The 13,912-nt window shown below is 51.8% G+C and overlaps 1 protein-coding gene across 1 annotated transcript; it reads left to right on the forward strand.

The window, feature by feature from the left end:
- The first annotated feature begins 1,324 nt into the window (after nt 1-1,324).
- Nucleotides 1,325-3,727, forward strand: LOC149810085 (uncharacterized). Its single transcript, XM_089994430.1, has 3 exons — nt 1,325-1,656; nt 2,762-3,079; nt 3,506-3,727. The coding sequence occupies exons 1-3, from the start codon at nt 1,339-1,341 to the stop codon at nt 3,695-3,697; spliced, it is 828 nt and encodes a 275-aa protein (XP_089850556.1). The 5' UTR covers nt 1,325-1,338; the 3' UTR covers nt 3,698-3,727.
- The last annotated feature ends 10,185 nt before the right edge of the window (nt 3,728-13,912 follow it).

The raw sequence follows: 13,912 nt of genomic DNA on the forward strand, positions 1-13,912 counted from the left end.
ATTCACTGAACGAAATATGTCTTACCTTGTCGATGCATTGAATGAGCAAAGCGCTGCGGAGGCCCTCTTGACCTGTGGGGGTGACGGCTTTACCACGTTGCAAAGTTTGCTCAGCAAAGTGCAAGGTACGAGTCGAGGTTCTTTGGCAAGTATGATCGTCGCTTGGCCGCTAACTTAATGTATTACATGTATTCTTTGCATGTGTCATGTCTGTATTGCGTGAGGACGTTGCGGTTTTCGTTTTGGCTACAGGGATGGCGTTGGTCCTGTACAGACAATGCGGTTTCTAATCATCAGCAGAAAGATGCCCGCATCAGCGCTCGATCCACAATTGCGTTCTGTTTTGGTTATCATCTTCTTCTTTGATTCTACTTTCCCCGTTTAGTGGAACCCCTCTCGCCACACGATGCAGGCTGTTTTCACATCTTCGTCTCAAAAATGCATTCGTGAACCAGCGGTTCGCACAAGAGTCAGCTGTGGTTTCGAACTTCTCGAAAGATTTATGAAGCCTTGCTTGATCTAAAGTCTTTGCCTGGGTAATTTTGTTGAGCTCATCACAACCGCTGCATCATATTTTAGCCTTATAGCACCTTTAGAATGCGGGTGATGCCATGGTTACATTGCTCAGTAATCGAGTCTCTACTTTGCTGAACGCTGGTTGGTGGAGCTGGTTATTCTTGACGCAGTAACACGAAGTATGCAGGTGCATCTGCTGACACGTCGGATGGTGATGTACATGGTTTCAACTTCGTTTCGCCTCGCAAAGCATCGCCTCGCCACGTGCATCAGGTGCGTCTTTATTGACAAGCATTGTTCCGTTGTCACCGATTGTGCTTAGATGTGGTGTTCAAGCCTCACATATGCTCTCTCATACCAGGGGCGAACCACTCATACTGATGTTTTGCTGTCAGCTGAGAGGGCGAGTGCACGGCTCAGGTATATCCAAGCATGATGGAGTCACCGCGTGCGATAACACCATGGCTAGACACTTTCTCCGCAGTAAATTCCCTCACCACAGCCTGCGGCCGCTCGCCATCGCTTGGAAGTTCACGTGACTACAGGTTATCATCTGGTGGAGGCGTTAGCACGTCCATGGCCTCCCCAAGACTGAGCCTCACCCCTCGCTCGATACCGCTGTCAAAAGATTCCAGGGCGTTTTGGAACCTCGCGACGTTTTCGTCTCTTGACAGCCCTCACGCACTACAAGACATTCACGAAGCTGCCCTGGCGCAAACACGCACCGATGGCGACGCAGTTTTCGATGGCGATATGGCGACTGTGCCTCAAGATTTTCAAGATGCCAGACTGCTAGCGGAACGTCTTATGTGGCATGACCGGATGGATGCGCAGGACCGGAATGAACGTGCTCAGTCGCAAGCTCCGTCTTGGACTCACGACAGGCCTCGTGCTGGCTCGTACGAGCTGCACCCGTTGCTGAGCTGCTTGCGCATGGATGCGCATGAGCAAAATTCGTCGCTTGAGATAGCTCTGGGAAAGGCACTCGAAATGCTTGAGATTCAGCCACTCCCGCGGAAGGAACGTGCGATCGCCACCATGCACTGGCTGCAAGACGTTAGCGCTCTGGGTGCGCCCACGGCGCTGCAGAGCAAGCGCTTGGCAGTGGCTCTCCTATCTTCGCTGCGATCTCTTTCTGCGGTGTGTCTCATTTTTCAGCTTCTAATTTTGGAGTTGTAATTGCGCAAATTAAACCGTTGCATCTCGTATTTTCGCAGCGTGCTGTCAGCGATGACGTGCTCTTTTACAACACTACCGCATGCACATGGACATTGGTAACTCCAAGAAGGCAACTCCAAGAACTTCTTGGGAACCAGTGCTATCATTACCATCACCTGAGGCTAGCGTACCTGGACCAGCCTGACCTGACATGTCTTCTTGATTGTCATCTTGTGCCCTGCAAGAAGGAGAGCAGCCACAGCTGACCAAAACCGCTCGTCAATTTCTTTGGGAGATCGTCGCAACCCACACTCAGAATCTTTGTCTACAGTTCAACTCCCAACATCGATTTTACTTTAGTTGCCAGAACTCCGCCTTGTAATCCAAGACCTCGAACCTCTTCAAGGAAGTGAGTCTATTTTAGGCCACCAGACGGGACAATCCACGGTAAAAAAAACAGTGAACACAACCTGCGCGAGCATCCCCCAAATGCACATCACAGTCATTGCAGTGACACTGAGAGGGGTTGACAAACTCGAAAGTTTGATTTTCAAGTCGGCTTCGAAGGGCAAACAGCTTACCACTCCTGGCGCTCATGATAGCACGAGCCTGGACAGAGGACAAACTTGACAGATATGGTGCAAAATCTCTTGGTTGTTCCCCAATGCAGGTCCACATGCGATCAGGTGCAAATATGTCAGCAAACTCTTTGCAACAAAGCTGACACGCAAAAATGCACATGTCACATGTCATATGCGAGTGCTGGCTGGCTCACAGCTACAGCAACAGACTTTCAAATAGTAACTCACCGACAGAACTCATTGGTAAAGATTTTTTTCATGTGCAACCTGCCATCAAATGCATTTGGAAAGTTAGTCTACATGAGGTTACATCTGTCAATTACATCTGTCAAAATGCGCTGTTTCGCCAAACAACATGTGTTGTTGCCGTGTGGACGCTGTGGGCAACTGCTGTCTTCATTGAAGCTGTCTTGATTTAAGAAGAAGACAGTTTCAATGAAGTCAGCAGTTGCCAATTTTCATCTGTTGAGAGCAACGGGCTGACGATGATGAGAGGTGACGTACAGGCAGAAGGCACGGCAGGAGAGCCGGCCAACATTACAGAGGACGTGGAGCACGCAACAAGATTGGGGCAACAAGCAGAGCAGGAGCGCATATTGCGAGGCGTCCAGGCGCAGCAGGAGCGTGCGACGGGTGCCGAGCTTGCAGATGGAACGTCAGTGACTTCTAGGTTTGCAGAGATGGCGTCCATATTCCTTCAGGACCAGGCCCTCGGCCAGCTTGGCGCTGCTGGGCGTGACCGCACTGCTGCAAAGCGCAAGCCGAGCGCCTTGTCAGATGACGCCCCTTGCGAGGACGCTCTGGATGACGACGATCTCCATCAAGTGCGCTTGTGCTTTCTTGCCTGACTTTGTGTTTCACGTGTCTGCGGAGTTTAAGGGTGCATGTGGTGTGTTGGTTTTGTGTCGCATCTGCTTTGCACATCCGGTGCAGGGAGATGGTGATTCTGCACAGACGACCTTGTCCACTTACGCTCTATGTTTCGGGATGTCCTTTGCCTGTGCTTCGAAATAGCAGGTCTGAAAAATGTCTGCATACACGTTTTGCTGCGGCGGAACCCGATGTTGGTGTCCAATGACGTTCATCATGAAAGGTTGTGCAGCATGCAACTTTGCCTGTTTGATGGCGTGCATTCTGGTAGCATGGGCGCACCTGCCTGAAAAGTCAGCTCCGGGAAACACATGCCTAGCGCGCCAGACGGGACTGACGAGTGATCTTTGCGGACTGTTTACATTTTTGCTCGGGTTCAGGGCACGGCAAGGAGGAGTGGCAGGGTGAGCAGTCCTCCAAGCAACAGTTCATGGGTTTCCAGCAAGAGCTCTGGGCATGCAACAGATGCCTCCTCCGAGGAACCCCACCAAAGCACCTCGTTAGAGCACGGCCGAGGAGCAGACCGGATGCACGCACCAAAGCTCCGCCGCTTGCAGGACTGTAGGGCGTGAGCGCTGCTGGCACCGGATAGCCGCACCTCCACCTCCCCCAAATCCTCCTTGGCCGCACCCCGCGGCGTGTGGAATGAGGAACACTTATAACCGCTACTTTCTTGGGGCTCGATACCCAATGCGGGCTTCTGTGACTGATAAATGAGAAAAACACGGCTGGCGTCACATCCTCGGAAATGCTCCGGCTGTGACACTCTTAACGCGTCGATGCAGCTTCTTGCAGCCGTGCGAAATGCATCGCAGCCGCAGCGCTTAAGACTTACTATGAGCATGATGAGACGATGAATCCGGCAACCGATGCGAGGGTTGCTTGGCTTCCACGCATGTCTGCAACGCACAGACGAACTGCTCCGCATGCGTAGCCAGCGCTGGCGTGGATGCCTCTAGCAACTCACAGCCATCCTGGGTACGCATGTTGATATCTGAATGAACAAGCACAGACTAACATGCATGTGCATGCCATCATGTCCATGGAGCGTTGATGCAGCGGCTGACATCACATAAGACTTGGATCGCTGTCCTTGCATCTGCTCCTGCTCTGTGTCACAGGTGAGTGTGTTGACACGTTGCTAGCGCTCCATGCTCTGGTGCACAGCCTGTGCCACAGGACGAACAAATGAACGATTTTCTTAAACATAGATGACTCAGGTCGGCTCCTTTGTTGGACACTAGAATACTAGAACTGATTGAGACAGTGTTGCTCGTGATTGCACTACCATTGCATGGTGTGATATCTACGGTATTCGGCTGGCTGCTTCTCCAATGGTTCTGTACTTGCAACACCACCATACGCAACTGTACGATCTGGTTTTTATAAGTGGCATGCCTTGTGGATATGGCAGATGATGCTGCTGCACTGGCTTATCTTTGCTGACTGCCCTAACGTGATCTTTATTTATATGCTTTATTATTAGCTGAATGGACAACGACGCCTGTGTTGGGGCGGACTTCAACCACAAGCTCTCTGGATGTCACTGTCAGCGTTGTGCCGATCATCTGGCAGGCATGCAATAAGGAGCTGTGGCAGTGAAGCCAATTGCATTCTGTCATGGAATGAACCTGTGACTCTTGGTTTGTGTTTTCGGGTGCTGATGTGCAGTTTTGCGGCTGTGGTCTGTGAACGTGTGTTGCTCCTGACGCCGCAACAACTGTTGATTTTATTGTGAGGGTTCTGGAAGGTGTGCTTTGTCCAGGGTATGTTACCTCGTCGTTCTAGCGTTGAATATATAGATTGATTCGAATTTGATTGATGGTTTTGGTCTGCGTTGCTGGTTGCCCCACCATTTCTTCCTTCTCTGATTGAAAATTTGCGCTTTGCTGATTGTGTTTTTGCCATTTTGTGATCATAACTAATGCTGTTATGAACAAAGCACGTCAGTCACCCCAAGTCCTGTAGCTCTCTTGACTGATTGCTTTGTCTGTCAACTCGAAATAATTTACGCAATCTGAAGTTGTTTAGATGTGTGAATGCCTGCCATGTAGAATGTAACAGCGCTCAGCCGACTGTAAATCTCCCTGGTTGCTCTACATCTCTTGGAGAGATCAGCCACCCCCCTTGCCTTGGGTACTTCACTGCCTGCCAAACGAATGAGAACTGATGCCGCCCTTGCCAGGTTACTGATATTAGACCCAGTTGCCTCCGAGATACCAGGTACCAGCATGATTTTTTACTTCACTTCCAACCCAGCGGTCGGTCATTGAAAGCATTGGCGCCAGTCATGTTCAGCGGTTAACACACCTTTTGACCCCCAACATGATGTCGAATGAAAACAATCCTGTCATGCTGTGGACCTGCATCTGCATGGCTAACTGCGCTGCCACCGCGCCCACTTTGCGCCTTAGCAATGGAGAATTCTTTGCAGCGGGGCGTCACCTGCTCGGTCTAGGGGTGACAACGGCGGTGGATGTTCTGCCTTGCCACTGCACCGCCGGCGACTCCACGATGCCGGACCACGCTCTCTCGTGCAACCGCAATGCAGGTAAGGCATCGATGCGCCATAACTACTGGGTTTCGGCCTGGCGCCATGCCATCCACGGTGCGGGGCTGCGCGTCTAGCGTGGAACCGCAATACAGCAGCCTTGCAGCTGCGGGGGCGCAGGGGGCTGCTGGTCTTCGTCGCGGGGATATTTTGACTGTCTGGCCTGACGGCCGCGTCCGCGTCATGGACTGTGATGTTACGCACCCGGTGGCCGCATCGTTTGTTCGCGATGCCGCAGAGGTTGCCGGATCCGCGACAGCGAAGGCGGAGCTGCGGAAGCAACGAGCCTTCGAGGAGTTTGGGGAGGGCTCCGCTTACGACTTCATCCCACTCGCCGTGGAGTCGTTTGGCCGCATGGGCTCCGCCGCCTCGCGTTTCCTTTCGGAGCTTGGCGACTTGGCGGCAGGGGGGGGGAACCGGGTGTCCAAGGCTGCCTTCGTACGTGGCGTCCGTCGGGAGCTCAGCTGTGCTTTGTGCAAGGGCAACGCGCGCATGTACTACAAGTCCCTCTCTCGTATCGCCGTGAACGTCGGCTCGGACTTCCATGCAGGGTGTGATGCACCGCAGGAAGATCCCGGCGTGGCTTAGGTTGCTGGTTTTCTTGTGTGTTTTGTCTTAGTTTGTGACTTTGTATTCAGTGTTAGTTTCTGTGTTTTGTCGTGTTTTGCCAGCCCTGTCGCTTGTAACAACCCTGTCATGCAAATCATTAAATTCATATCATGAAAGCCCACATGGTCAAGTAGGTCAGGCTCAAAAAGTGCACCATTCTTGCACTTGCAATGCAACGTCATGGAAGGTAATGATAATTGCACAGCCCCAACGTCCGAACGTCTTGTGTGATGGTGGGGAGATGGCATAGCTGGCGCTTGGCAGTATGGTGCCTGGGCTGCATCGCCTGGTCTCACGCGGCAACATGGCGGCCGTGCTCAACTTGCACGTAGGCAGGCCCAAGAGAATGTATTTCGGCCACATTGGCGGCTGCTTGAGCGCCAGTCTAGGCAGCGCCGGCTCAACAGCCGGAGCGTTGCTCAACCGGCTGGCGCAACAAATCTGTGAGATCGTTGAGGCGTGCGCAGCTCAATCGCTGCATTCGGAAAACATGATAACAAAATAAAATGATGATGATGATAAGTGAACTCGATCACTTTGAGGTTTCACGTTGGCAGGACATTGGATTGCGCCCTCAATACACCAACGCACTTCCAAGGGGACTGTGACTTGAGCTGCATGCATCAGTACTGACACTGCTGGGCTAAGCTAGATCTATCTGCTTCCCGCAGATTGCACATCAATTTCTATTCTGGCCACATGATGCATTGACCTTGTCTTCTTGCGTGGAATAAAATAGGCTTTATCGTGACTACGCAATGGCAGCATTTGTGCTGCAGTGCTCACTTGGCAGATCACCTTGTGGATGATTGCAAGATCGCCAACAGCTCCGTGTACATGCCATAACAATGCACGCCAAGCATCGAGCCATGCATGTCCCAAGCACGGTGCGCGATGTCCCAATTCGGCTCACCAGCATACTTGGGAACATCTGTCGGAAGATCTGAGCTGCCATACGGCATGCGGTTGGACTCGAGGTTGCCGTCGTGCTCCAACCAAGGCGATGGAGCTGACAGCTGCCGGGCTGCAGCCGCTGCTTCAGGTGTTGCTTGCACATTTGCGCTGGACAACATAGCACACAGCACCTCTGGGAAGAAGAGAACATGTGTCAGCTCGTCTTGGATAGTCGCTGCCAGCCCACTCACCATGCTGGCGTTCCGACGACACAACGCAAGCAGCAGTGTGAGCTGCCGCCATGCGTGCACGAAGTGTCCAAAGGGTGACAGCATGGGTGAATCAACGGGTTGAAGGTCGTACAGCATGTGTGATGTCGCACGTTCCAAGAGCCGACGCATGAACGTGATCAGCACACCGCTGTCAGCTTGCATATGTAGGTCCTGCATGCGTGACCTTGCGTGACCAATGGAGAGGCTGGAAACATAGTTTGCGTGCACGCATGCGGCAGCGGTGCGTGCGTGCATTCCACTGACGTTATCCACACGCTTGCAATCAGTGAGATTTGCATGTTCCAACAGACAGTGTCAAAGACAAATGCCACATCAGTCTGTGGGTCTGATCTTGGCTGACGTTGACGATGGCAAGCCAGCATAACTTACACAAAAGGCAACTCGGCTTCTCAGATTCAAGTATTGCAGTGGCATGAGCTCTGGGGTACAATGGCACACTTCGTGCAGCTTTAAGCCGTAGCTGTAGCCATAGCCGGCGTTCGGCAAGCTTCGTTTTGGCTGGTTTGAGCACACCTCCAGCTGGTCCATTGCAATGTTTCTTGTCGTCGTCTTGCCTGCGTAGAACGCATGATCGCACAGGCTGACGATGTCGTACACGATAGATGCAACCGTGTCTATTGCATGGTCAACGCTCCCAAGCCGGACAAAGCGGTCGATGATTTCAAGCCCTTTTCCATGAGCATTCTTCTCATCCTCCTTGGCGTTCACACGTGGGTTTCCGAACTCGCGTGCGATACTTGCACTGTCCATGAATGGCATCGTGACCTGCACCATTCTGTCTCAATTCTGTCATCCATCTCGGCACATCCGCTTCCATTAGAAGGCATCTGCTCTGGCGTCCCTCTGACCCATTTCGCACGACGTTCCCTGTGAGTGCCGATGTGACAATTCTGTGCATTGTCCACTCTGGATAGACAATGACATGGTGGTTCTGGCAATATCCGCAATATTGTAGCCCAGGCCTACGCGTTCCAACCCAATCCCGCCATTGCATGAGCCGCTGGTTGTATTTGCCACCACGCTGCTGATGTCACAAATTTGGATTGGATGTGCATTTGTTGCCAGCTCAATTGCCGCTATTGCCACAAGCACCGTCGCCACTTCAGCAGCTGACGACTTCAAGTCCGTGATTAGTGCGCCGACGGTGCACCGGGCTGCCAAAGTCATCTGGGTGGATCACACACCTGAGTAAGCATGAGGAGTATGTCCAAAAGCATGTCCCTTGCACTTGCCTGCGAAGCCTCCAGTGTCTCTTGCGAGACTTCCGAGTAATGCTCATTTTGCAGCATGCGGTTTGAAAGCATTGCAAAACGCTCTTCCACGCCCTCCGTGAATGCAAGCTGGTGTGACAGCACTTCCAGCAAGAGAGCCGTCTTTTGCCAAGCCCTGAGGGCCAGTAGCCCAGCTGTCACGCGGGTCCACTTCACCACTGCTGCTTTGCTCTCGCCCTGTACAACGTCCGTGTGGTTCCACAAACCCACGCCGATTCCACTCCTAGAAGGACCAGACTCGGTTGTATCACAGAGCACATATATGAGCGCTTCTTTGCAAGCTCCACTCCACGCGATCTCTTTGAAACCAAACAAACTAACAGACCTCACACCATTGTGGACGTCGCATTCCAGTTTTGCCCCATTGCAATTGAGGTGTTTGCCATGTTGAACCATAACTTTTACGACTGAACCAGCGCCGTTATGGTTCAAAAAAATGTACTTCCGGAAGTCTAGTATATCCCCAGGCAGTGACGAGAAACCTTACTTCTCACTCGTCACTTTATACCCTCAGGGATGAGAGGCTTACACGCTGCATAACCATAGGTTTGAGCCTGTCCAAGCTCCAACTCCCGACCTCCGAGAAAGAAGCTCTTGAGCAGGTTGGTGCAGTAACCAGCATAACCCTTACCTTTGGTAGCTCTGCAACTTTTGCCTGTGGCTGCAGTACCAGCATCTAAGAAGGCACATGTCACAGTAACAGCCTGCCGGTCAATGCATGCCAATGCATTGACACACTCAAAAGGGAAATTTCTGGACTGCGCATAGCACAACAGGTTGTGCGAGACAGGCAGAGATGAACTGGGACTAGCATGGATGCCAGGTCTGGAACCCACCTCACGCTGCCTGTGGGTGGCAACGTGGAAGGGTCAAACTGTGAGCAGAGCACAAGGATGTTGTCGGCAGTCATGTACACGGTGGAGAGGATATATATTGTCGGCAATCGTACTGGACTCTTCAGGGTCGCGGTTGCTTGAATGCGTGACTCCATTCGGCTCAAAGGACGATGGAATGCTCCGGAAGGGCCATCAGAAACGATCTGATCAGAGCTTTGCCTCTTCATCTGCCTGGCTGATTCTGCAGGGCCAGAGGCATTAAGGACGGGGGATGCGCTTTTGCCCTGCTTGGGAGTCATCTGTTTTGCGATGTGGAAGAAGTTGAACAAGGCGTTGTCCCGTTGCTGGGCGAGATTCCTTCTTGACTGGGTCTGCTCGAGGATGCTGCTGTGGGTTCCTGCAATCGAGTACCCGTGTATCATGCTCTCCGGGAATCCAGATGACACCTGACTGGCATTTGATCAGCACGTCCAAAATAGGCTAATAGTTGAGGAATGCCTTTGCTCCGGCATCGAAGCCTCTGTCTCGTAGAAGAAGAAGAAGAGATACGCCAGCTCAAAGAAGACGGCGTTGACATCGGGCCTCTGTCCCGTACATGATGATGTGATGATGCATCTTTCTACAGCACGGCCGCATTTTTTTGGATCATCGGCAACTCCAAGTATCATATGGGAATCTGGGAAAGTGCATACCGACAATGATTGAATCAGAGAACACCATCCTGATAAATGGCACTGCAGTTAGCGACAAGCAGGCAAGCACTTGGCACCAAACGCATACTGCCTGGCCGGCGGGCTGGCGTTTTGATGTGTTTCGTTTTTCTGCCTGACCATCAGCACCGGCTCCAACCTTGACCCCACCAGGACTTGATTGGCTTTCGCCAAACGGCTGCAAGTTGCTGTGCTCAACGGGCATAAAATGGCCCGCAGAGATGACTCATTCTGCACGTGCTGAGGTCGGGTAGCCAATTTGTGAACCAGAAGGCACACACCGTTCATAGATGACGCAAATTCCGTATCACTTTTGATGCAAAGGGTTCCAGGCTCGCCAGGTTGAGGGCCTTCAAGCTGGTGAGTACTCTCCTGCATACATGCAAAGACAAGAAGTCAGCGTCGGTTTGTCTATGCAACTGCAGCCGGTAAACAAACTGTCCTTAGGCAGGAACATGGTGTGTGGGAAGCAGGCACATCATGCGATCGACTATGTCTGAAGCATGTCAATGTGCCCTGCTCAAACGCGCTCCAGCTACCCTAGCTCTTTAATCCGGAGGGCAAACACACAGAAACACCTCGCTGCGATGCGCACGACTGTGTCGACCAGAGAGCTCCGGGAAGCCAGGCGCCACTCCTCAAGCTCTGCAAAGAAGTTTCCGACGGCTCTCAAGCTCCGAATTGCAACGCATCGAGAGTCAGCACGCCAGTGCGTTCCAAGAGGCTGGGGATTTGTCAGGCTCTCAGTAAGTGTCAAGCCCTTGTCCGCCAAGTGCCGCTTGCCGGCAACTTTTGTGAGGAATGCTCCAAATTGCTGCAAATGCACAATGCAGCCCATGTTACACTATGTTGACAATACAAACTGTTTGACGAACGAGTTCTTACAAAAGATGTCGGTGTTCTCATGACAACAGTACGATGTAAGCTAAACAGTCTCAGCAACCCAAGATTCGCTTGATGTAGCTCTCTACATATCTCCAGATATGTCCAGGTATCTTAACACACAAGAGCTTCTGCCAAGCACCCATGTCCATGTCCACTGTCTATCCACATGACGAGGAACTCGTAACAAGGATGCAAACACGGGATCGCTTAGTATCTTAGAGTGACGCCACACTTCTGAATGAGACATGTTGGTTGGCTTGTGTTGACCGTGAACCTGACGTATACCTCCACCGAATGTCTCGATATGTGCGTGAAAACGATCGCCCTCAGGTGCTGTACACCTTGTATGACCTAGGGCTGCTACTCTCTCTGTCACTATATATTCACCCATTCAGGGCGCAGTTCGCGACGGATTGGGGCGATGTCCACCGCAAGATCTTCAAACGATGAGGCTGTGGCAAAGAGCCGACAGAGTTTGCGATATCCAAGTGCAGAACCATCTTGTCCTCGCCTCTAGATCGTTCATGCATGGACCCATCATATGAACCGTTTGTGTGTATGCTGATTCTTCATCGCACCTTCTGCATCATGTCATTGGAAGTTTGCTCGCCCTCCTGGCTCTCAGTTGTCGAATCCAAGGCAGTGGATGCTGCAGTGTCTGGGTGGTCCATTCCCATCGTGCGACGCATGACCTGGTAGATGCGGATGATGGCCGTCCAGCTCGTCAACCGCGACAACGTATACGACAAGAATGCCTCACTCTTGAACAATGCTTTCTGCACGGCTTGAATGATCTCATCTGTGAGGTTGTGCCTGTCTGTGATAATTTGTAGTATCATGCAGTCGTCCATTTCATCACCCGGAATCACGACCTGAAACACAGGCCTGATATCCCAGGCCTCAGTGCAACATGCCTGGAGCAATCAAGAGAGCAGGAGGGCAGTATGAGGGCACATTTGCACCTTTTAAAGCATCCATATGCATATCATATAAAAAGGTGTGGGAATAGTTGTGGGTTGAATCAGGCTGCCGTGACCTGTTTCGCCCCTCCCTAAGGGGCTCTTCCGACGGCAAACGGTACTCGGGAATATGTTTATTCCTACCCCTTCACATGGGAACAGCAGGAGCTGTACTAAAACCACGGTATCAAGAAAAAGGATGTTTCTATGCCCGTACGAGTCATTCTATCAACATGGGGGCCAAGTCCTTGCATGTTGGAATCAGGGCATGCGATGAAACAGGTTGGAGGACCCTGACAAAATCCTCTGCTCTGGTCAATCGTTGCCCCTGGAAGTGGCACAGCTTTGCAGGCAATTCCTCAAAGAGCAAGTCGTTGGAGAGCTCTGGGGAGAGATCACCTGGACTTGAATGACTCGATCCTTATTCTCGTGAACGGTCAGCTCCACGAGGAGGTCTTTCAACACAGTCAGATCCCGCTCACTGTACAAGCATGTTTCAACCGCCATGACCGCCTCGCAACGGCTTACCACTGCTGACGGAGCCTGCACAAGCACCGCGTGATCTGTCACAGTTGGTATCAAGAGGGCTCACGTCAAAAGCACTCCGGTGGAGGGACTTGCTTGTCAAGCAATGCTGCGCTGGTAGATCTGCCAAGCAGTGGTTTCTCCTAGATTGGACTAGCCTCTTGATGGGTTCTTGCACAACGATTAATGACAATATGTTTGCTGGTGGCAGAAATCATTTTTTCTTCTTCCCAGTGCATGAAACGCACTTGGTTGCATGTGAGGGCTTCGCCAGAATGGGGTTCGACCTCCATTGCCCCAGATAATCATGAGTTTTCAGGGATACAGACCCATAAAGCATAAATGCCTGGCGAAGCATTGTTCCATGCATGGGGAGAGCTATTCATAAGAGCTGGACATGTCGATGGCTAGACGGCAGCATAGTCAGCAGAGGACTGGCATGCATGCCCTCGGCCGTCAAAGTAGATATACAGGGTCTAGGGCTCGGAGACTTGAACCCAATGTCTCCCACGCCCCAATGCAGGGCTTGATGTTTCTCACACACCCGACATAAGCACTGCAGGTATGCAAAGGGAACGTACATGCAGCACATGCTTGTCTCCATGATGGCTGTGACGATCAATGTAGCCCGTAATATCTTGCTTGTCCAGCTCTGCAATGTGCAGTACGCTTTCCAAAGTGATTGCGGCATCCATCCCGGGATGGGCCCATTCGGCACAGAGGTGATGTCTCACTATGATCACACTCATGCAGGACATGGCAATAGGCTGGTGTCATTGCATGTGCATGATCGTTCATGGATTTCTCAACGACGTTGCTGAAGATTCAGGTGACATGTCCTGTACTCTGTGTATGAGGACTTCAGGTTAAGGTACCGGTACCAATGCATGGCTCAGATGAGATGTGTTAGTGTGACAGATGGGGACAAACAGCGGCCTGGCATATTGCACACAAGTCCAATACAAAAGGAGGCTCACCGTTTCGGCTGTGTGCATGGTACCTCTTGCCAGTGTCTGCATAGTACATGCTTGTGGTGTACGGAGGTGCAGGTCTTGAGGATAATGTTGGATACCTGGATGTACAAGGACTACGAGTCTTAGATACCAGTCTTAGTTTAGTCCACGTCGGTGGAACCCGGTGGACCCCGTGACGAAGTCGGGCAAGAAACTCACGCGAGGCACCTAGCAGAGCTGGAGGTGCATGCAGTCCGCAAAAACGTAAAACGCAAGTGACAAGAGTCTTCTCTTCAAATAT

Source organism: Nuphar pumila, unplaced genomic scaffold (genome assembly GCF_984573655.1).
Source record: "Nuphar pumila unplaced genomic scaffold, dmNupPumi1.hap1.1 HAP1_SCAFFOLD_533, whole genome shotgun sequence".
Classification (NCBI taxonomy): domain Eukaryota; kingdom Viridiplantae; phylum Streptophyta; class Magnoliopsida; order Nymphaeales; family Nymphaeaceae; genus Nuphar; species Nuphar pumila.

Bases quoted from the DNA above. Each gene is read 5' to 3' on its own strand.
- LOC149810085 (XM_089994430.1), top strand. From the start codon at position 1,339: ATGGATGCGCAGGACCGGAATGAACGTGCTCAGTCGCAAGCTCCGTCT. The intron at 1,657-2,761 runs GTGTGTCTCATT...GGTGACGTACAG, and splicing joins CGCTGCGATCTCTTTCTGCG to GCAGAAGGCACGGCAGGAGA. The intron at 3,080-3,505 runs GTGCGCTTGTGC...GCTCGGGTTCAG, and splicing joins ATGACGACGATCTCCATCAA to GGCACGGCAAGGAGGAGTGG.